General features: G+C 31.9%; 1 protein-coding gene across 3 annotated transcripts in view; it reads right to left on the bottom strand.

The window, feature by feature from the left end:
• The window catches only part of LOC134707919 (choline transporter-like protein 2), an 80,784-nt gene that overhangs the window by 29,456 nt on the left and 28,293 nt on the right, over positions 1–23,035 (bottom strand). For all 3 annotated transcript variants that reach the window (XM_063568083.1, XM_063568084.1, XM_063568082.1), the window contains exons 7-16: positions 22,258–22,318; positions 20,935–21,082; positions 19,190–19,273; positions 17,828–17,940; positions 16,741–16,857; positions 16,006–16,105; positions 13,252–13,344; positions 11,932–12,076; positions 9,550–9,602; positions 5,283–5,459 (exon numbers count right to left, since the gene is read on the bottom strand). In XM_063568083.1, coding sequence (XP_063424153.1) covers positions 5,283–5,459; positions 9,550–9,602; positions 11,932–12,076; positions 13,252–13,344; positions 16,006–16,105; positions 16,741–16,857; positions 17,828–17,940; positions 19,190–19,273; positions 20,935–21,082; positions 22,258–22,318 — 1,091 coding nt within the window. The remainder of the gene's footprint in view (positions 1–5,282; positions 5,460–9,549; positions 9,603–11,931; positions 12,077–13,251; positions 13,345–16,005; positions 16,106–16,740; positions 16,858–17,827; positions 17,941–19,189; positions 19,274–20,934; positions 21,083–22,257; positions 22,319–23,035) is intronic.

The following is a 23,035-nucleotide window of genomic DNA, read 5'->3' as shown; positions in this document are numbered from 1 at the left end:
TTTGAACATTTAAATTCGTGGTTCCCCTATACCCACGAAATCCATGAAAATTAGAATCCAACGAATATTAATGAATCCACAGTATAGAAATTAGAATATTTTTATTTGCCAAATTAGGGCCCCTGGAGGGCATATAGCATATATATATAAATAATATTATTATAAACAATAACATATACACTATGTAACTTAAAAGAAAATGTTATCTTTTGTGAGTAGTTACACAGTGGCTGAGGCATAAAAATTCTCAGCAAAATGGTCCTTGCTGTACTTTTTGAGAAAATGAGGGAAATCCGGAGTAAATATTTTTTTTAATTTTTACCTTGCTAAACGCACTTTTTAAATTTTAGACATTGGATATGATGACTTTTAAGGACTGGATATTTCTAAAAATTGTGAATCAATATCAAATAACAAAGCAGAAACCCTCCAGCAATATAATTTCCTTTTTGTTCTGTTGTATCAAATTTTAATCCATCTTCAATATTGACAGATGTATGCCATTAATCTGTATTTTCAAGTATTCAGTTTCTATCAATGTAGACTGTTTATGTGTATTTGCTTTTCGTTTATTTTTTTACATAAATAAGGCTGTTAGTTTTCTCGTTTTAATTGTTTTAAATTGTCTTATAGGGCTTTTTATAGCTGACTATGCGGTATGGGCTTTGCTCATTGTTGAAGGCCGTACGGTTACCTATAGTTGTTAATGTCTGTGTCATTTTGGTCTTTTGTGGATAGTTATCTTATTGGCAATCATACCACATCTTCTTTTTTATATATAAAGTCCTGTTAAAATACTCATTTATAATTTTCCACTGTATATTATTCAAAACAAGATTGTGTCCATAGTACATGGATTCCCCAATCGCACTATTATTTGCTATGTTCAGTGGACCATGAAATTGTGGTAAAAACTCTAATTTGGCATTAAAATTAAAAAGACCATATCAAAGGGAAAATGTGTACTAAGTTTCAAGTTGATTGGACTTCATCAAAAACTACTCTAACCAAAAATTTTAACCTGAGCTGGACAGAGAAATGAACTGACTCACAGACCAGAAAACATAATGCCCCTCTATTATCGAAGGTGGGGCATAAAATTAAAAATTGAACATTATTTATTTGATATCAGATTGATTGATTGCTAGTTGTTCAAAGTCCAGGCTATTTGTTTCAGTATTCTTTAAATAAGAACCTTGAACAGAATATATTTGATGAATCTTTCAATCAGGTCTGAGACTGGCATGTCAGTATCTGCTAGAAGTCCCTTCATTTCTTTTATTACCTTTTCTGACATCAGACTTGGACTTCTTTTAATAGGCCAGTCAAACTAAGTTTGAACCTCAAACTAATTGCAACAGAAAATATTCTAGATCTAAACTATAGCATTATATTGAAGTTCTTAATGTAAATAGAACTAGAGGCTCTAAAGAGCCTGTGTCGCTCACCTAGGTATATGTGAATTAAACAAAGGAAGCAGACAGTTCATGACAAAATTGTGTTTAGGGGATTGTGATGTGTTTGTACATATTTCTTTACTGAACATTCTTGCTGCTTACAATTATCTCTATCTATAATGAACTTGTCCGTGTAGTTTCAGTGGAAAATGTAAGTAAAAATTTACAAATTTTATGAAAATTGTTAAAAATTGATTATATAGGACAATAACTTCTTAAGGGGTCAATTGACCGTTTTGGTCATTTTGACTTATTTTTGAGTCTTAAATTGCTGTACATTATTGCTATTTACAGTTTATCTCTATCTATAATAATATTCAAGATAATAACCCAAAACAGCAAAATCTCCTTAAAATTACCAATTGTTCGATTCATCTAAAAATTTCAGGGCAGATAGATCTTGACCTGATAAACATTTTTACCCCATGTCAGATTGCTCTAAATGCTTTGGTTTTTGAGTTATAAGCCATAAACTGCATTTTACCCCTATGTTCTATTTTTAGCCATGGCGGCCATCTTGGTTGGTTGGCCGGGTCAAAAAACACAAATTTTAAATAAGATACATTAATGATGATTGTGGCCAAGTTTGGTTTAATTTGGCCCAGTAGTTTCAGAGGAGAAGATTTTTGTAAAAGTTAACGCCGGACGACGGACGCCAAGTGATGAGAAAAGCTCACTTGAGGGCCTGGTGAGCTAAAAAAGCATCTACCTTGTTGAAAAAAACTTTAAACCACAAAAAGAAGAATTTATGCTTAATGAATTTTATTCAATTTGAGATTCTTTACCTTGACTTGCTGAAAAATCTAATGATGGTCAATTAATGAATTATGAAATCTAGGCTGTAGCTCAATAAAAAATTAAAACACCTATAGAGTTGTTTTTTTATACCTAAAGGAAGTCTAAAATATCAAGAATCAGTACATTCTGTTGAATAGAAGCCTGAGGTTATAATTTTGTATCAATTTTTATTGCTATTTCTGCCATTTTTGCAGAGTTGTCTCCCTTATCACTGCAATTCTCCATAGGAGTTTTAAAATCATGATTTTCAGTTTTCCTTAAGTTAGTTTTTAGGGGACTTTTTTCTATGCATATTTATGATATACTGCTCAAGATTAAAACTTTAAAATCTTCTGTTGCAATTACTTCAAGGTAAGGGTCAAATTTATGCTCGATTGACTGGCCTATAAACTGAGTTTTACTCTAGGTATTGCTGTATGTTTAGAATTTTGTTTTTAAATAGGATTGATAGAATGTTTTCAACTTCCTGATGTCAAACAAATTTACTGGTAAAGTGCCATTTTCAAATCAATGAAGGACCATAACCCTGAATGGCAAGTGAAAAACATCAATACAGAAAATCATAACAACAATTTTATCCTCAGCAACAGCATATCAAAAGTTTAAAAGTACTGGTTGAACAGTTCAACTTATTTTTACATGGACATCATTTAAAAACCAATTTCAAAACAATCAAGGACCATTACTACTGAATGAAAAATATAGAATTGTCAACTTTGAGCTTTGACCTCTTTTTTGTCATCAGTAATAGAATATTAAAATTAGAAAAGTATTGGTTGGTTGAAAAGTTCTCAAGTAATTGCATCATCAAGGAAAAGACAATAAAGTACCCTTTAACAATTATAAGCATAGACCAAAACTTCAATTAACAGCAAGTGTTAGGGAGGTCACCAATGCAATTATCGTAACTAATGATTTCCTTGCGACGGCAAAAAAATAGGATTTTACCCAACTTCAATTGCTTTGAAAAAGTTGAAAAATATATTGTATGCGCAACAAATTGATATGTAATTAAAGTCCAGACATTTATCTTTCTAAATATATATGTTTTATTGGTATTGCAGTGATTTGGTACAATAAAAAAAACCTGTTTGAAGTGGAGATGTTTTGAAAAAAATGGCTGCCAAAAAAACTATGTGTCAAAGATACTACTGATTTTGAAATTCATTCCTCAAGCTTTTACTCATCAGATTTTCTTCATTGATGGCTTAAAATTGAAGTGAAAATGATCAATATCAAAATTAACCTCAGTAACAAAATTTTTAAATTTATAAAGCATTGGCGAAATACTGGTAGTTCATAACTTTAATATTGTAAAGAAAAAACTGAAGCTGATTTACCTCTTTACCTTTGTACAACCCAAAATCAATATAAATAAATGTCTATTGGGAAACCTCGTTTCTCAAATAATATCATAAGAAAGGATGTAATAAAAGTCTTCTATTGTATCATTATATTTCTAGACAAAATTAAATTGACAGTTCTACTTATTAAATCAACGCTTGTATCATTATATTTTAAGACAAATTTAAATTGACAGTTCTACTTATTAAATCATCGCTTCTAAGGTTTCAAAGAGCACAAATATTAATTTCAAACAGGCAGCTTTCAACCCCTTCCTGTACCAAGTCAGGAATATGACAGTTGTTATGATGTGTAGAAGCTTTCCATTTTACCATTTAATTAGTGAATTTTTGTTTTGAATTTTCCTAGGAGTTCAATGTTTTTGTTACTTTACTTTTCAATTATTTGTCTTCTGCAAAAATAATTATATAGAAACTGAGTTCGGTCTCCCCTGTGTGTAATTTTGATAGTAAAATGAAAATGATGATAATGGCAATACACTAAAATGTAAATTATGCAAAATTCAAAGTAACTAAACCATGATAATATATTGAGGATTCAAGCAGTGCCAACTAACCTCCATGGAAATGTGTCAGCCCTTATACAACTGCATACGAAATATTAGTGTTTTGACATTAATTGTAGTTTAACCCTTAAACTGACCTAATCACAAACTTTAAAAAAAATAAATTAATAGCACACCTCAATTTGCAAGACAAAAATCAAAATCTGAATATATTTTTTTTTCTATTTTAAATCAAGATTATTTCAGAATAACTTAGCTTCTTTTCTTAGATAAAAGATTTTAAAAATAAATCAATACTGTAAATTTAGAAATGAATGTGAGGTTTTTATTATTGCCAAAAATGCAACTGAGTTGTAAACGCAATAGTTTAACTCGCATTTTGAAATAATTTATACGAATTTAACAAGATTTTTCTTGAAATCGTAAAAATAAAAATCGCATTTAAGTCTCAAATAACAAAATCGCAATAATAAATGCACGCAATAATTTCTGAATTTACAGTATCAATACTTTCTTTAAATCAAGACCATTATACAAAGTAAAATGTTTGCTGTTATCTGTCAGACGACTAAGCCATCAACCTACTAGAACTATAATCATATCAAAAAGATATCCTGCGCTGCTAATGAAGATATTGTCATCAGATTAATTTAGATAATGTCAATACTGTCATTTTCCACCCACAAAATGAAATGGTTTAAAATATGAAATATGTGTAAAGTAAATTCTGTTATACAACCTGCAGTACAAAGTCTACAAGTTTCAAATTTCAAAAAGCAACAGATTACTGGTTCAAAATTTGAAATATTGAGTCAGCTTACTATTTACTGTACACAATCTAAATTATTGAGTCAACAAGTTATCGGTGCAGAAAAGAAAATGGGACAGATAGAAGGACAATCAAGAATGACACTTAATGGCTCTTGCATACCATATTCACCCACTTGTATAACACTGCAAATTCAGCAATTTTTCCATTTATGAGGGGACATAACTCAATAACAGTGAGTGATACTACACAATTTTGAAATTGGTCTGTATTTGATGGTACCGGTAAAAAAAGTATTGTGTATAAGTTTCTGAACACTTGGTTAAGGCAAACTAATTTCAAATAAACCTTAAAGTTCCTGTCGACTAAAATTGACAAAAGAACTTACCTGAAACTTCTCCATACAGATCCCATCAGTGGGAAAGTAGGAACATCTTTAGGCTTGTGGAATGCCCAATAGTAAGAAGCAAATGCTCCGGCCAGTGACATCTGACCTAGGGCTATACAAAAGTTGACCAACCAAAACAGCATAAACAGGTTGTAAATCTGGGAGTAGAATACAAAACTGTAAATAGAAATGTTAGAAATCAATTAGTCGCGTATCATCAAATGAATTTTTATTTGAATGGCAAATGATAACAGTAAATTCAGAAATCATTGCCATGTTTTTATAATTGAAACTAGAGGCTCTAAAGAGCCTGTGTCGCTCACCTTGGTCTATGTGAATATGAAACAAAGGACACACATGGATTCATGACAAAATTGTGTTTTTGTGATGGTGATGTGCTTGTAGATCTTACTTTACTGAACATTCTTACTGCTTACAACTATATCTATTTATAATGAACTTGGCCCAGTAGTTACAATGGAAAATGTTAGTAAAAATTTACAAATTTTATAAAAAATGTTAAAAAATGACTTTCAAGGCAATAACTCCTTAGGGTGTCAATTGACCATTTTGGTCATGTTGACTTATTTTTAGGTCTAACTTTGCTGAACATTATTGCTTTTTACAGTTTATCTCTGTCTATACTGTCTATAATAATATTCTAGATAATAACCAAAAGCAGCAAAATTTCCTTAAAATTACCAATTCAGGGGCAACCTAACAACGGGTTGTCCGATTCATCTAAAATTTCTAAAGGAATAGATTTTGACCTATTAATCAATTTTACACATGTCAGATTAGCTCTAAATGCTTTGGTTTTTGAGGTTTAAGCCAAAAACTGCATTTTACCCCTATGTTCTGTGTTTAGCCATGGCGGCCATCTTGGTTGGTTTGGGGGGTCAAGGGACACATTTTTTTAGTTAGATACCCCAATGATGATTGTGGCCAAGTTTGCTTAAATGTGGCCCAGTAGTTTCAGGAGAAGATTTTGTAAAAGATTACTAAGATTTACGAAAAATGGTTAGAAATTGACTATAAAGGGCAATTACTCCTTAAGGGGTTAACTGACCATTTTGTCATGAGATTTATTTGTAGATCTTACTTTGCTGAACATTATTGCTGTTCACGTATATATCTCTATCTATGATAGTATTCAAGATAATGACCAAAAACGACAGAATTTCTTTAAAATTGCCAATCCAGAGGCAACCCAACAACCAGTTGTCTGATTCATCTGAAAATTTCAGAGCAAATAGATCTTCACTTGATTAACAAATTTACCCCTTCAGATTTGCTCTTAATGCTATGGTTTCAGATTTATAAGCCAAAATCTGCATTTTACCCCTATGTTCTAGTTTTAGCCATGGCCGTCATCTTGGTTGGTTGACCGGATCTCCAGACACACTTTTTAAACTAGATACCCCAATGATGATTGTGGCAAAGTTTGGTTAAATTTAAACCAGTCATTTCAGAGAAGAAGATTTTAGTAAAAGTTAACGACGACAGATGCCAAGTGATGAGAAAAGCTCACTTGGCCCTGTGGGCCAGGTGAGCTTAAAACGTTAAAATTTTCTTGATATTACCAATTCAGGGGCAGCAACCAAACAACCCGTTGTCTGATTCATCTGAAAATTTCAGAGTAGATAGATTTTGACCTGATAAACAATTTTACCCATGTCAGATTTGCTCTAAATGCTTTTGTATCAAAGATATAAGCCAAAATCAGCATTGTACCCTTATGTTCTTTTTTTAGCCATGGTGGCCATCTTGGTTGGGTGGCCGGGTCAACGGACACATTTTTAAACTAGCTACCCTAGTAATGATTGTGGTAAAGTTTGGTTAAATTTGGCCAAGCAGTTTCAGGAGGATTTTTGTAAAAGTTAACAACGACGGACACCAAGTGATGGGAAAGCTCACCCTTTGGGCCAGATAAGCGAAAAAAAAATGTGACAGGGTTATAATCGCAATAATTCAAACTCCCATTACAATTATTGTATATGAATTAAACAGGAAATTTCTCAATATGACAAAAATCTACCCAATTTGCTTCTAAAATGACAAAATCATAAATATAAATGCATGCCATAATTTCTGAATTTACAGTAGTCTTAAGTAGACTTAACAATTTGCTTCTGGTGTACAAAATTATAAGCCAAGTATCTTTGATGAGTTGTTTCCTACAACATAGATCATTCATCTTTCAATTAAATTTGTTTAAAAGAAGCCATTTCAATTTCCACTACAATTTAATTTTCAAGAGGTTATACTGAAGATTTTTTTTTTATTTGTCTATTTCTTTGAGTGTCAATTCAAAATGAGATTAAAATGAAATAAAATTAGATTGGAAAATTACTATTTTATAAAACATATAGTACAATACGCTGTATTGCTTTTTGTCCTCCATTACTGGACATCACCAAGGTTATTGTAAAATTTTGACGTCACAATAGAAAATATCTGTTGACATAATGGAAAAGTAATTGTTGTATGACGTCACTAGTTCAAGATACGCAGATTCTCAAGTTAAGCGGTGCAGATTATCAAATAGCAATTATAGGTACACCTAAACAATTGAGGTACACATGAAGAAAGATGAAAAAAAATGAAGTAGAAACACACAAGCTTTTTTTTGGAAGGACAGTGAAATCTACCCAGTACTGTTCACATAAATTGTGAAGTTGCTGCTTATGGATTTTAAATAACTGACTTATGAATAATTGTTGTAAACTCATTTTTTTACTTCAGGAGGTCTAAACAATGCTCTTCAACTTTGTATTTGTTTGGTTTATAACTATTTCGATATGAGCGTCACTGATGAGTCTTATGTAGACGAAACGCGCGTCTGGCGTACTCAATTATAATCCTGGTACCTTTGATAACTATTTAACATGACAGAATTGAGTTTTACAACTATTTGTTTAAGAGAGTATATTAGTATTTTCTTGCGATTATATATATGAATACATATACTATTCAAGTATTTTTATTCATTTCAAGAATTTTTGTATTCTGTCATCTCTCTCGTTATAGTATGTGAGGTCCAACTATCTTTTTCCAGAGATAGGCTTGTGCATTGTTGTTGGGTACAGATTTCCACAATTAAAACAATAGGGTTTTTCCTGGATGCTCTCCACTATCAGTGAGGGAAATTTTTCTGAAATGCACGGACCTGGCTTTATTTTCTTTATTAAATGCTTCTTTTTTTAATTTTAAGTATATCATAAATGATTAAAATTAAACCATTGAATTTAATGATTTCAACTTTCCTGCCAAGAGTGTTCTTACAAAACTGTAGTTTTTGATAATAAGAATCATGCGTTCATACATACCAATTTAACAATTTAAGATGGGACTGATTTCTGAAATTTTCATGAAATGCATCTTAACTGTCGATAAATCTGGGAACTGGATAAGGCTAGCCCCTTTCATTTCTAATTTTTATAATTGGTTAAAAAAATTAATGAAACAGATTTTAAGATAAAGAAATTAATTTTCATTTCAAAGTATAATGAAGTCATCGTATAAAATATGCTTGATGATTTTCTACAAAAGATTGTAACTCAAATACTTTTAATTTTTTAACACTCATGTCGTACAAAAGTCATTCAACCACCTGTTTGTTCCTTTACTTTTTCTCATTCATCTTTCAAGCGTCTTTCCTGCTTGGACATTGTGATAAAATAAGTCAAAAGTTAATGGAAATGCTACATCTTTGAATTTTGTAAATCAGCCATGATTTTCTTCTTGGGCTCTCTAATCCCCTTCTTCCAGGAGAAAATTCTGCCCTAATCACAATTTGTACAACTCGATTGTTCCATTGAACAAGTCCAAAATTAAACATGTTTGCAACGCATCCCAATATTAACAAGAATCAATCATTTTAATTGGTTGATCGTGATTGTCTACCTTGGGTAAAGTTCATAATCAGAAACAATATTTTTTTTTATTGTACAAATGCACAAAATCAAGCAGGGCGTCCTTAACAAGTAATGGATGTCAGTCAGGTAATGGTAGGTGCATCCTGCAGATCTATAAAACTGCTTATGTAATACAATTCAAATTGTTATGCTAGACCAAATTCTAAAATTTCCCCCATCATTTTAGCTAAAATTCATTTCTCCTGAACTGATATTTATTCTTCAATAAAGTCTATAAAGGGGTTTATGCAAAAACAAAATTGTTATCGAAAAAAGGCAATGGCATTATGCTAGTTAAAGGGCAAAGTTTTTTTTAAGAAACAACTAAAATTTTAATTTAAACAACTCACTTTTCCTCCTGGTTCTTCAAAAACTGACACACCTCACTTCTGCTTTCATTTACCTGTAGTTATCAAATAAATTCTTTTTAAAATTATTCATAAAATAAATTTCAAGATGAAAAGATGTTTATTTTCTTACTTTAATCAACGAAAATCATACATTTTTTTCATTTTTAGTCCAAACATTTTTTTTTAAACATTAAAACAAGTTAATTTTTCATGTACAATATGGTTCATTGACAAGGTTAAACTAATACATCTTGAAGACAAGAATGCATACACTGAAATGTCTTCTAGCCTTAGTGACCATTGATTTTAAAGATAAATGTTTTCATTCACCAAATATAGCTTACCTATTTTTATTAAATCATGTATTTGAAGAACAGACCAAACACAAAAGCTTATCATTGTTTTATGAATCAAACAAATTATGTCAAGGTGAGATGATAGCTGCTGATGTAAGTTATCTATTATAAGGCATGTTTACAAACTTTAATTAAGACAAGTGAGTGCACACGCTGAAATGTCTCGCCATTTTTACTAATCATTGATATAATGTTGATTGACCTAAATATAAAGATTCATTTATTATAAGTCAACTGTCACATAAACTTAACATTTACCCAGCAAACTTAAACATTGAACAATGAACCATGAAAATGAGGTCAAGGTCAGATGGGACAATACCCCTAATGCGCCTTGAAATGAGGAACACAAAAGTCATGTGTAAACAAAAAATCTCTGTGTAGTGATATTTGACACATTTCTATGATAAACAAATGACTGAGCTGAACCATTAGTGTTAATTTAGAAAATAAGGGAACACAGAATAAATGTGTAAAAACCATGGAGCTATGAAATGTGTTCAAAGTATTAAAATTTCAAAGAACTTATTGTGTTAAAATTGGGATCTTTTACCATGAGGAGCGACATCGCAAAAGGATACTCGGGGTTTGCTAAATTACGGAAAAATGAATCACACTTCGTACCCCGAAAATTTAACCACATATGTAAAAATGTCTCAGCTTCTAAACAAGCCATCATACATATACAAGTTTACGATATGGGCTGAGCAACAGAAGCAAACGTTACCATTACGGCCTATGGAATAACAATTGCGCATATTGCCCCATCTGAACCATGCCAGGCAGACATGTACAGCTAACAATTCTTCCATACAACATATATAGTTGACCTATTGCTTATAGAAAAACAGACCAAATAACAAAAAATTAACACTGAGCAATAAACCTTGAAAATGAGGTCAAGGTCAAATAAAACCTGCACGACTAACATATAGATCATAAAATATTTCAATACACCAAATATAGCATAAGAAACAAGAATGTGTCCATAGTACACGGATGCCCTACTCACACTATAATTTTCCATGTTCAATGGACCGTGAAATTGGGGTCAAAACTTTAATTTGGAATTAAAATTACAAAGATCATATCATTGGGAACATGCGTACTAAGTTTCAAGTAGATGTGACTTTAACTTCATCAAAAACTACCTTGACCAAAAACTTTAACCTGAACTCGCACTTTCATTTTCTATGTTCAGTTGACCATGAAATTTGGGTCAAAACTATAATTTGGCATTAAAATTAGAAAGATCACATCATGGGGAACATGTGTACTAAGTTTCAAGTGGATTGGACTTCAACTTCATCAAAAACTACCTTGACCAAAAACTTTAACCTGAAGTGGGACGAACGAACAGACGAACGAACGTAGGCACAGACCAGAAAACATAATGCCCCTCTACTATCGTAACTTAAATTGGACCACTGAATGATGAAAATGAGGTCAAGGTCAGAAGTGTACATCTTACAATCATTCCATACATCAAATATAGTAGACCTATTGCATACAGAATAAGAAAAACAGACCAATCACAAAACTTAACTATAACCACTGAACCATGAAAATGAGGTCAAGTTCAGATGACACCTGCCCTTTGGACATGTACACCTTACAGTCCTTCCATACACCGAATATGCTAGACCTATTGCTTATAGTATCTGAGATATGGACTTGACCACCAAAACTTAACCATAATATGAGGCAACATTATACAAAGTATGAAGCACATCCAGGTCTTCCACCTTCTCAAATATAAAGCTTAAAGAAGTTAGCTAATGCCGCTGCCGCCGTATCACTTTCCCTATGTCCAGCTTTCTGCGACAAAAGTCGCAGACTCAACAAAAACTACAACAATAAAATAGCCATGAAATTACAATTTTTAAAAAAATCAACACACATTGGTACTCACGAAAATAAATTAATCTACAGTATATACTGATGGTCCCAAGATAATGTTTATCACTATTCTAAAACCATATAATTATTACTCATACTTCAGTATAACGGAGTGTCTAATACTTACTGATGGGTCTTTACAACCAAGATCACCTAAGTACTTTGAAGATGCTTTTTGAATTTTAGAGTAATCCCATGTATGATTACCAAACTGATATTCTGTCTTGTTGTTGAATTCAAATGTCTGATTTCTTCCTGTGCTGGCTAAAAAGCTGTATACTGTATTAAGGAAGAACAAATGGTTTAAGCATATCCATTCATTGATTTGATTGCATACCTGCCAACTTTTTAAAATGGCCATGGGGGTTTTAAGTGCAAGATCACTCTTCTAGTCCTACAAAACCTTCAAGGGGCCTTCAAGTACATTTTAATGTTTTTTTTTGGTTTCTTCATACTTTTACAAGCCTATAGCCATTGTAAAATTAATTGTTTTGTTTAAAATTGTGCTTTCAAAATATCCAAATGGGAGCCTCCATGGGGGAAATGCCCCGCAAATAGTGACAGTTGGCAGGTATAGATTGGTTGCTATTTAACGCCATTTTCAACACTATTGTGCTATTTCATGGCAGTCAGTTTTTTTTGGTGGAGGAAGCTAGAGTACCTGGGGAGAACCATCTTCATTAGAAAAACTGACAATCCTTGTAAATTAAAATTGAGCCAAGTGCACCTGCACCATGAGGGATTCAGAATCACCACCTCAGTGTTGATAGGATAGTGTTACAGTAGTTTGAATAGTGTCTCATAAATCAGTATTTATGGCTGGATATTGATTGTTTTATGTGTAAATATTATAATTGTTGTACATTTGTATATGTTTTATGGCAATCAATATGTGACTCTTTAATAAACAAATTTATATATATATATATATATATTATATAATACCTAAAACCACCCTGCCACCAAGGCCTCTTATACGTATCAAGGTATCAGAACTAAACTAATCCACAAAAGTATGTCTTATCTGTCTTACCAATTATAATTGAACTTTAAGCTGAAAAACTTTGTGATTAAAGCATAGCACAACTAAATCATTATCAATGATCTATACAAATTATGTCAGGGTCAGATGAACCTTGTCAGACAAACATCCTACAATCATTTAAAACATCAAATACAAAAAAATGCTTCATTCATAAAATTTCAAAATCTATGGGTTTTAGGAATTAAAAAAAAATCAATTTAACAAAGTTAAATTGGGAAGATGAAATCTACTATGATGCTATTTTCATGTAAGATTAATGCTGAAGAACTTCCTTCAAAAAAGATATGAGACATTAGTCACCACGAAAAATTAAAGCATTATATACAGCATCAGTTTTGCTCACTGTTGAAGGCTTTATGAAGACATTTAATCTATTACATCTTGGTAATCAGAAAAGGATACACAGCCACAGTTATCCAAAAACCAATCACTGCTATTTCTAAGATGAATGGGAAGAATGGAAAAATCAGTGTAAACATCATACTTCCAACAGCTCTGAAAAATAGGAAATTAGTGTGAACATCATACTACCAACAGCTCTGAAAATAGGAAATCAGTGTGAACATCATACTATTTACAGCTCTGAAAAAAAGAAAATCAGTGTAAACATCATACTACCAACAGCTCTGAAAAATAGGAAAAGTCAGTGTAAATATCATACTACCAACAGCTCTGAAAAATAGGAAATCAGTGTAAACAATCATACTACCAACAGCTCTGAAAAATAGGAAAATCAGTGTGAACATCATACTATTAACAGCTCTGAAAAATAGGAAAAGTCAGTGTAAATATCATACTACCAACAGCTCTGAAAAATAGGAAATCAGTGTAAACAATCATACTACCAACAGCTCTGAAAAATAGGAAAATCAGTGTGAACATCATACTATTAACAGCTCTGAAAAAAAGAAAATCCGTGTAAACATCATACTACCAACAGCTCTGGAAAATAGGAAAATCAGTGTGAACATCATACTACCAACAGCTCTGGAAAAAAAGAAAATCAGTGTAAACATCATACTACCAACAGCTCTGAAAAATAGGAAAATCAGTGTAAACATCATACTACCAACAGCTCTGAAAAATAGAAAATCTGTGTTAACATCATACTACCAACAGCTCTGAAAAAAAGAAAATCCATGTAAACATCATACTACCAACAGCTCTGAAAAATAGGAAAATCAGTGTAAACATCATACTACCAACAGCTCTGAAAAATAGAAAATCTGTGTTAACATCATACTACCAACAGCTCTAAATAATAGAAAATCAGTGTAAACATCATTATACTACCAACAGCTCTGAAAAATAGAAAATACAACTGTGGCCAAGTAAAAGAATAGTTGGCTAAACTTTTAGGAATTTTGGTCCTTAATGCTCTTTAACTTCATACTTTATTTGGCCTTTTCAACTTTTTTGGGTTTGAGCGTCTCTGATGAGTCTTTTGTAGACAAAACGCGCATCTGGGGTATATACAAAATTTAGTCCTGGTATCTATGATGAGTTTATTTGCATGCATGGCACTTATAGGACCAAGAAAAATATTATACAAATTTAAGTAATATCTGAACATAATCATGCAAGGGAAGTAACTCCTATATGGAGTTGTCTGTTAATTTTGGAACAAATAGATAGCCAAAATCTTGACTTTGAGAACACTTTTGTCATGTCAGATTTTTTTGGTGAGATAATAGACAATTACCAGCATGTTTTCCTTGTGTTTAGGGGGTGGGTGACAGAGTTGTTGTCAATTACATTGGAATTATGTGCACCTGCAACTAGCAGTTTTATATCACAACCTCAAGTTGAAGACACAGTAGATGAACAACTTAGAGAGAAAGATCTCTGGAAGACTGTTTACAAATGACAGCCAAAGCTGATACCAGATGAGCTTAATAAGAGAAAACGGTATAACGAAGTATCTGACAGACAAATCCAAAAGCATTTTACATGTTACTAGTTACTAGTTAATAATATCAAATTTCATGGCATCATCCTATTCAGCAGTACTGAAGATATGTGTGTCAATAATATAGAGGTGATTCAACATGTAGAAAAATTCAAAGAATCTGTCAGAAAACAGGAAGTATATGGCAGACAGATCAGATAATCAGTCAAAGCTAAAACCTCATTTCAGTCAAGTTAATTACAATTCATGAAGTAGTCCTGTCTGCAGTACTGCATATATCAAAAGTAGTGTCACAAATACATAGAGTTCCTTAATCTATTGAAAAATTCAAAGAATGAGCAAACAGAAAGTAACTGAGATGACAGATAGATCTGAAAAGTTAGCGGTCATAGTTATAACTCATCACTGTCAAGCTAATTACAAATTATGAAGATGTTCAGTTCAGCAGTATACTGTATATATGAGATATTTGTATAACAAATACATAGAGTTCTTTAACCTGTTGAAACAGGAATTAGCTAGCTGTCACAGTTATAACTCATCTCTGTCAAGCTAATTATAAAATATGAGAGTCATTCAGATATTAGTAAGCAATACTGTGGAAATAACTGTTGAACTATTAATTATATATATTTTTGTAATGTATTGGAAAATTGAAGTATATCTGCAAGTAGGGAGAAGTTGTTTGACAGCTACTTAAAGCACAATAATAAAAAATTAACTTAATAGGTCGACCACTTTCAAGTTTGTCCTTCACTAGAAAAAAAATCGTCGTTTATGCGAACCTTTACCAGATAATGTGGATAGCCTGTAGCCCTGCACTATTTACGTTTATCAAGCGTCTTAGTGATCGTCATTGTGCAGGATAAACTAAAAATAATGGTTTTTATGTAGGTACTTAACTACAATTCCCCAATGACAGTAGTGCTGATTTTGAGAATTCAATTTTGCCAATTAATTCATCAAATATAGCAATATACTTTTCCAATCACTCAGTCAACATTGAAACGGAAGTGTCAGGAATCACCTAAATGCACGAATGACGTTCACTAAAACCAAAGTTTTTGACGGAAATACATAGAACTTATTAGTTATCTATTAATACTGGATGGACTGAGGATTTAATGACAATAAGCTCAAATACTATGGATCATGTGTGCTCAATATGGATACTGAAGAAAAAATATACCTACATGACCAAGGGGAAACAACTCTTCTGCAATCATAATTAAATGGTTATAACTCACCTACTACCTTCTTTGATTAGAGCTATGGCTATTTTGATTCTCTCACACAGTATAAGCAATATCAGTAATACAACGGCTAATATTATAGCTGCAATTATACCTGCAAAAAAAAAATGTTTTACTACAAACAAAATCAATGCTGTAGGACATGTTTTGTTCTTGTTTAAATTTAACTTTGAATTTATGCTCTTTTCTGATAATTTCCTATGTCATATTACATTGCAGTATAATCAATCGTTCAATGACCTTATTTAACCTAAATTAAATCTGTGTAATTCATTCGTAAAAAACAACTCAATATTGGTATATATAATAGGAAAGATCTAGCCTAATACATATCCAAAAAAGAGTTCTTCGTTTTTTTCTTTTCTCTGTGTTGAAGGCTTCACTGCGACTTTGAGATGAAGAACATTAATAAAAGCACTGTTCTATTGCTTCAAGTGTGTTTTGATCCAATATAATAATTTTGCATCATGGAAAGATAGATGCCTTTTATCCTTTGTTTTCAATAATTATAACTGAATAACATTTTTTGTTACATATTTTAAAAGTCATTTAAAGTCATTGTTTTAATTTTCTTCTTTCTGAACTAAACGAGTGTGAAGAAGATTGTTTAAAGTTTCAGAAAATAGTTTGCCAAATACCATATGTATAAAGATATTTTTACAAACAAAATTCTCTAGGAAGAAGTCTGAATGAAAATCATGAAGAAAAATTTTCAGAATTCCAACATACCAAATGTCAGAAACATCTTAGGCTTGGAAAAGTTGAAATTGATTACAGCAAAATGTACAGTAAAACTTGCATCTGTGTCCTTCAGGTCAATGTAGTTCCAGAAACAGTACCATGTGGCTGCAAAAAATTATAACAATGCAAAACATGTCAGCATTAATTGTTATAAGTATCTTGAGAATACCCCTGATCATTTAACTTTTAGTCTTCAATTTTAGATTCAAAACATAAATTGCTAAAATTCCGTTGTTGGCTTTGGAACTATAACTATCCATAAAGAAGAACGGTTTGGCTTGTAAAATAAGTAAAAAGAAACCAAGTGTTGAAATATCCTGAAAAAAATAGATTTAAATGACCAGAATTTCGTTTTCTTTCTTTTCTGTTCTATTTTCAAAATTTTTGTTATATTTGATAAAAAAAAATCCGTTTCATTTTTTTAAAGGAGTAGGTCCGGTAAGACCCCTTTTTGGCCCCAAAATATAACAGTTTTACAAAATTGTTAAAATGTAAGCTTTTAGTTATTTATTTGACAGTTAAAAGATTCTGCTACATAAATATGGGCTGTTTTTTGACAATACAATGCACATGTTTCGGGTTGTAGCACCATTAAGTCATGCTAAATTACGGACATCTTCAAAATTCTATCATTTTAGTTAAATTTTAGACGGTTTCCGTGTAAAACGAAAGTGGCCGCATTCGTGTTCATCCTTAATATTGAAATGTAAGTTGTATTTCATGATAATACATAACATATATAAAGGTTGTCAATGAACACGGATGCGGCCACTTTCGTTTTTGACAAAAACCATCTGAAAAGTGTCGTTTTTTGGCACATTTGAGAGATTTTTCATATTTGAGCTTGAATCGGATCGTTTTTAAGGACTAAATCAGTTAAAATCTTACACATACATTAATTGAATCAAGTGAAATAGACACTTAAGTGTTTAAAAAGGGGTCAAAATCTTTTGTCAGATGAAACTGAAATTTGAGGCCAAAATGAGTCCTTACCGGACCTACTCCTTTGTGAAACATCAATGTTATGTGTGTTGGTGAACCTAAAATTTAAGTGTGCAAAAAAAAGCATACGAACCAAATCCAAACAGAGCTATAAATACTAAGACTGTGAACCACACCATGATACCAGCCAACCATCTCATCGTAAAGATCCATATTAAAGACAACAGTGTGGCAATAAACAGGCCGCTGAAAAATCAAAAAGGGAATTGGCAATTTAGTGCCATTTGAGTTATTTTTTAACAAGAATGTGTCCATTATAGAACACGAATGCCCCACTAGTACTATCATTTCTTTAAGTACAGTAGACCGTGAAACTGGGTCAAAACTCTAATTTGGCCTGAAAATTGGAAAGGTCATATCATAGCTATATAGGTAACATGCGTACTACGTTTCAAGTTGATTAAACATCAACTTCATTAAATACTTTACCAAAAACTTCAACCAGGAGCCGGACAAACAGCCAAACAAACACAAACAAATGAACGCACAGACCAGAAAACATGGGATGATCGTCATATTGACAGAAGTGATATCAGAAAATTTGATGATAGAAAAGATGACAGACAAATTGAAAGATATGACATCAGAAAAGAAGACAGACAAATTGAGAGGTACGACGTCAGAAATCAGGATGACAAAAAAGACAATCCTCAAATTGGAAGTTATGATGTCAAAAAACAGGAATACAGGAGGAATGATCGACAAGTTGAGAGATATGACTTTAGAAAACATGATGAAAGATTAGGAAATCAAGAAATTGACAGAAGAAATACTCAACAGCAAGACAGACATACTAATCCTGGTGATAGAAGGAGAGTTAATCAACTGGATGAGAGAGACAGAAGAGATGAAAGAAAAGAAACAACCTGGAGAGAAGACAATTGGTTTGTAATATTCAAGTTATTGTAGGTGGGCCATCAAAATAAAATTGAACTCAGTGGCGGATCCAGGAATTTTCATAAGTGGGGGCCCACTGACTGACCTAAGAGGGGGCCCACTCCAGTCACGCTTCAGTGATTCCCTATATAAGCAACCACATTTTTTCCCAAAAAGGGGGGGCCCGGGCCCCCTGGGCCCCCCCCTAAATCCGCCTCTGGAACTATACCTGACAGTGTAAGAATTAATTAATCAAACCTAGCTAGGAGCATCTGTTATATGAACAACTATATTTTTAACCATGACCTTCAAGTTATAGAGAAATTCAAACTATATTATATTTTAAAGGCTAATGCATATAGGCATAACGTAGACAATAATAAACAACTCAAAATAGTCTCAAATATCAACTTAAGCCATATACTTTTACCTCTGCAACTTTCCCCAAGTCTTTGAATAGTTGCATGATTTTATTATAACAAAACTTAGTTTGTATTTAGACCTTTGTGTGAAGCAAATAACAATTTTAATTTGCACCATTTTAAGATTCATGTCTTACATAATAATCATCCACCACGAGGTGACAACATCTTCAACAATTTTCTCTCCATACTCTTTGGCCTTCAGAAATATTCCATATACACTAGAAATAAAAAAAAACCACATACAATATACAGAACTATACTTTTTTTAAGGAAATATGTCCTTTCAATGGTCAGCAATTTTTTTGACACATTTTAGGTGTCAAAGGTTTACTTTGTAATTCAATTTGAAGTTTACAATATAGGTTTAAAAATACATGTACATCAATCTGCAATATTGTAGATAAAAGTTCATTAATATATTTTACTGTCATAGTTTTTGATGCATTTGGTTGCATTTAAAATCAAGTGTCATTTTAAAATGACAAAAATTAAAGCTTTTCTAACAACTTTGTCAGAAGTGAAAAATTCAGAAGGGGTTGGAAAATTAATTAAGTCAGTACAATTTTAGTAGACCTCAATAATGATCAAGATTATGTTCATGTTGACCTGTTTTGTTGCTCATAAAAACCATAGCTCAATATTTTCATTGAATATCAATTCAGTTGTAAATATATTTACTAACAAAGTAAAATCAAATTAAAAATCTGTGCTACTTCCTACTATTTTTTTTTTTAAATTAATCATAACAGGCGTTTTTTCAATCTTGTTTCAATCTCTTTTGACTAAGAAACTAAGGTAATCAAGGCAAATGACTTTGACTTGAAAATCGATTCTGCATATATTTGATAGTTTTGGTAAAGGTCTCTGCAATACACTTTACTTATATTTTAGTTTAAGGTGGTATAGGAGTCTAAAATAAAAATGATAGAATTTGTTCATACTTTGCCAAAATGTAGTATCTATTGATACATGATCAAAAATATTATAAAAATGATAGGTCACCGTGCATTTTCTCAAACACCAGGTTGTGACAAAATGACAAATTTTGTATGGATTATACAGGAAAAAACCCCATTTTGTGAATTGCAAATAAACAAAATGATAGAATTGTAAAATAAATTAGGAAAAGATTGCTTTCAGACAATGCTTTCAGAATATCAAAAGAAAAGATAGGGTCACTGTACGTTTTTTCCGGCTAAATGACAAAATAGGAAAATTTCATGTAGAGTCCTTCAGAAAATGCACTGTTATAGAGTTATCTCCCCTTAAAATGCCGATTTGAAAATATTCAAAAACAACCAAAATTAATCTACACTTGTAAAAATATTATTATTTCTAAGTTATATTCTTATAAATTGGTTCTTTTAAATGAAAATTCACATTAAATTTCTGCATTCCTGCATCAAATTTTGCTAACTTGATAGAAAATATGGACCTTAGATTCTCTGTTTTTTACAATCCAAGATGGCGAAAGACACCCATACCACCTTAAGGCATGTTTTCTAATACTGGATGTTAACTGGACATTTTTTTTTGCTGCGCCTGTACTGATTTTGTGTCATCCATGGATACCTCATATCATTTTTTTTTCCTATTATCTCAGAATTAGTCATACCCTATACCAGAGGGGTTCAAGGGGATAGTTGAACTCGCCATTGAAAACAAATAAGCATACTTAAAGTCGACATTCTGTCTGAATTGTAACTGTTAAAGTTGAGTATGATTGCTTTGCATGTCCATGTAACCCTCCCCACCCCCTTGGAAATTCCTGGCTATGGACCCGAGAGCATTATTTTGTTTATTAAAAATTGGATGTAAATTGTAAGGGATTTGGGGACTCTATAATTTATTTACAGTATGTAGATATATTACAACTTACTTTAATCCTTCTTTGATGATTTCATCTGTTAATTCATTGTCAGCACTGTCTGTTACATTTGTTAAGCTTTCATTTTTAACCTTATCCATAAGATTTCCGCCTTTATCAAGGAAATCAAACAAAAAAGATGGAACACATCGATTTATAACTGAAAAAGAACAATCAATGAATATTGGTTGTTAACTGCAATGGAAGTTGTTAATTTATAAGACTAACTTGTTTTCATGGCCAAATTCAACCTGAAATTATCACAACTAGATGTGTCAAAGCGACACAAATGGCCCCATCCGAAAAAGTTGAAAAATCTGCAATTTCAATAACACATGTGGACACAAACATGATGGTAGTCTCACATTGATGTGTTCATAATTATAAATTAACTGTTAACAAAACTCAGCTCAAAATGTGGAGGCCTATAGAAAAAAGTCTGTATAACTGTGATTTTCAACAATTTTCAGAGTTGTAAACCCTTTATTTTGGCAAAAATTATTGGAGAGGAACAAAACTTAAACTTGATCTGTAACTCATCATGGTTAACTCACAAACCAAAAATCAGGCCAATATCTGAAGGCGTTTAGAAAAAAACTCTGTATATCTGTGACTTTCAACAATTTATCGAAGCCCAAAGCCTGTAATTTCAGCAAAAATTAGCAGAGCGGAACAAAACTTTAACTTGATCTGTAACTCATCATGGTTAACTCACAAACCAAAAATCAGACCAATATCTGAAGGCGTTTAGAAAAAAACTCTATAATGGTTTGTTGCAGAATGACAGAATTTCGACATTTCGGACAAGGGTAAAACTATATGGCACCGACAACTTGGTTGTAGGGCCATAGACATTGAAAATAAATTTTATATAGTATAGCTAACATATGTATCAATATATTGATGACAGACAGACAGACAGACATACATACAGAGTGATATCTACATAGTGTGGTGTTGACTTCTTGGCTGAGCCCTTATTACTACAACAAGGATTTTTTTTTCCTTTTGTATGTGATCATACCATGTAATCTATTAATCCTTAAAAGCTTAAAAATAGTATCCTTTTATACTAAATATACTGCCAATGAATTTAACAAAAAGAATATTCACACTATTGAATCATGATGGATGTTGTAGTGAATGAAGTGTGCAGGTGTCTCATGTCAGCAGCAGACTGAGAAATAAATTGAACATTCAAATTTTTTAAACAACAGGCATAATAACAAGGGCAACATTAAACTTTTTTTAAAAGAACTGAAGAAATTCACGACCAAATAATTTCCTGAATGATCAAACTAGGAATGAATAAGACATCCTTATCCTATTACATACCTGGTCGACTCTTGAAATAATAAGGAGAGCATATGTCACCATTTACAACTTCTTTTGAATTCTGGAATGAAAAATGAAAGTTAAATATTACTTTTAGATTTATTACACACTCAAAAAGCCCTTCTAAAAAGTAAAAACACAAAAATACCGAACTCCGAGGAAAATTCAAAAGGAAAATCCAAAATCAAAAGGCAAAATCAAAAGTCCAAACACATCAAACGAATGGATAACAACTGTCATATTCCTGACTTGGTACAGGCATTTTCTAATGTAGAAAATGGTGGATTGAACCTGGTTTTATAGCTAGCTAAACCTCTCACTTGTATGACAGTCGCATCAAATTCCATTACATCGTCAACGATGTATGAACAAAACAAACATAATCAAAGAGTAAAAATGTCAAAAATAGGGGTACAGCAGTCATTATTGTGTTATCATCTTAATATCACTATAAAAACAACAAATGTAACGAAGAATCACAAAAAGGCATACATCAAAATTAACATACTCATTTTGCTTTTCTTGTACCACTTAATTTATGTATATAAAGTCTAACTGAATTTGACTTCAACCCATCCAATTGTTTTCTTTCTGATGTTATTTCTCCTTTAACCATATTTTCTGAATGGCCCCAAGGTGGTACCCAACACTTGCACTAAAATTAATTTGGCTCGTTTAATTTTCATAAAATTTTGACAAAGTACTTACTTTGTTTGACCCTTTAACAAAAATATTAAAATTTCTAAAATTTTGAACCAACCGTTTTGTCAGAAAAATT

This window comes from Mytilus trossulus, chromosome 2 (assembly GCF_036588685.1).
Source record: "Mytilus trossulus isolate FHL-02 chromosome 2, PNRI_Mtr1.1.1.hap1, whole genome shotgun sequence".
Classification (NCBI taxonomy): Eukaryota; Metazoa; Mollusca; class Bivalvia; order Mytilida; family Mytilidae; genus Mytilus; species Mytilus trossulus.
Note: the sequence above shows the minus strand (reverse complement) of the source record. Positions and strands in the feature narration are given on the sequence as shown.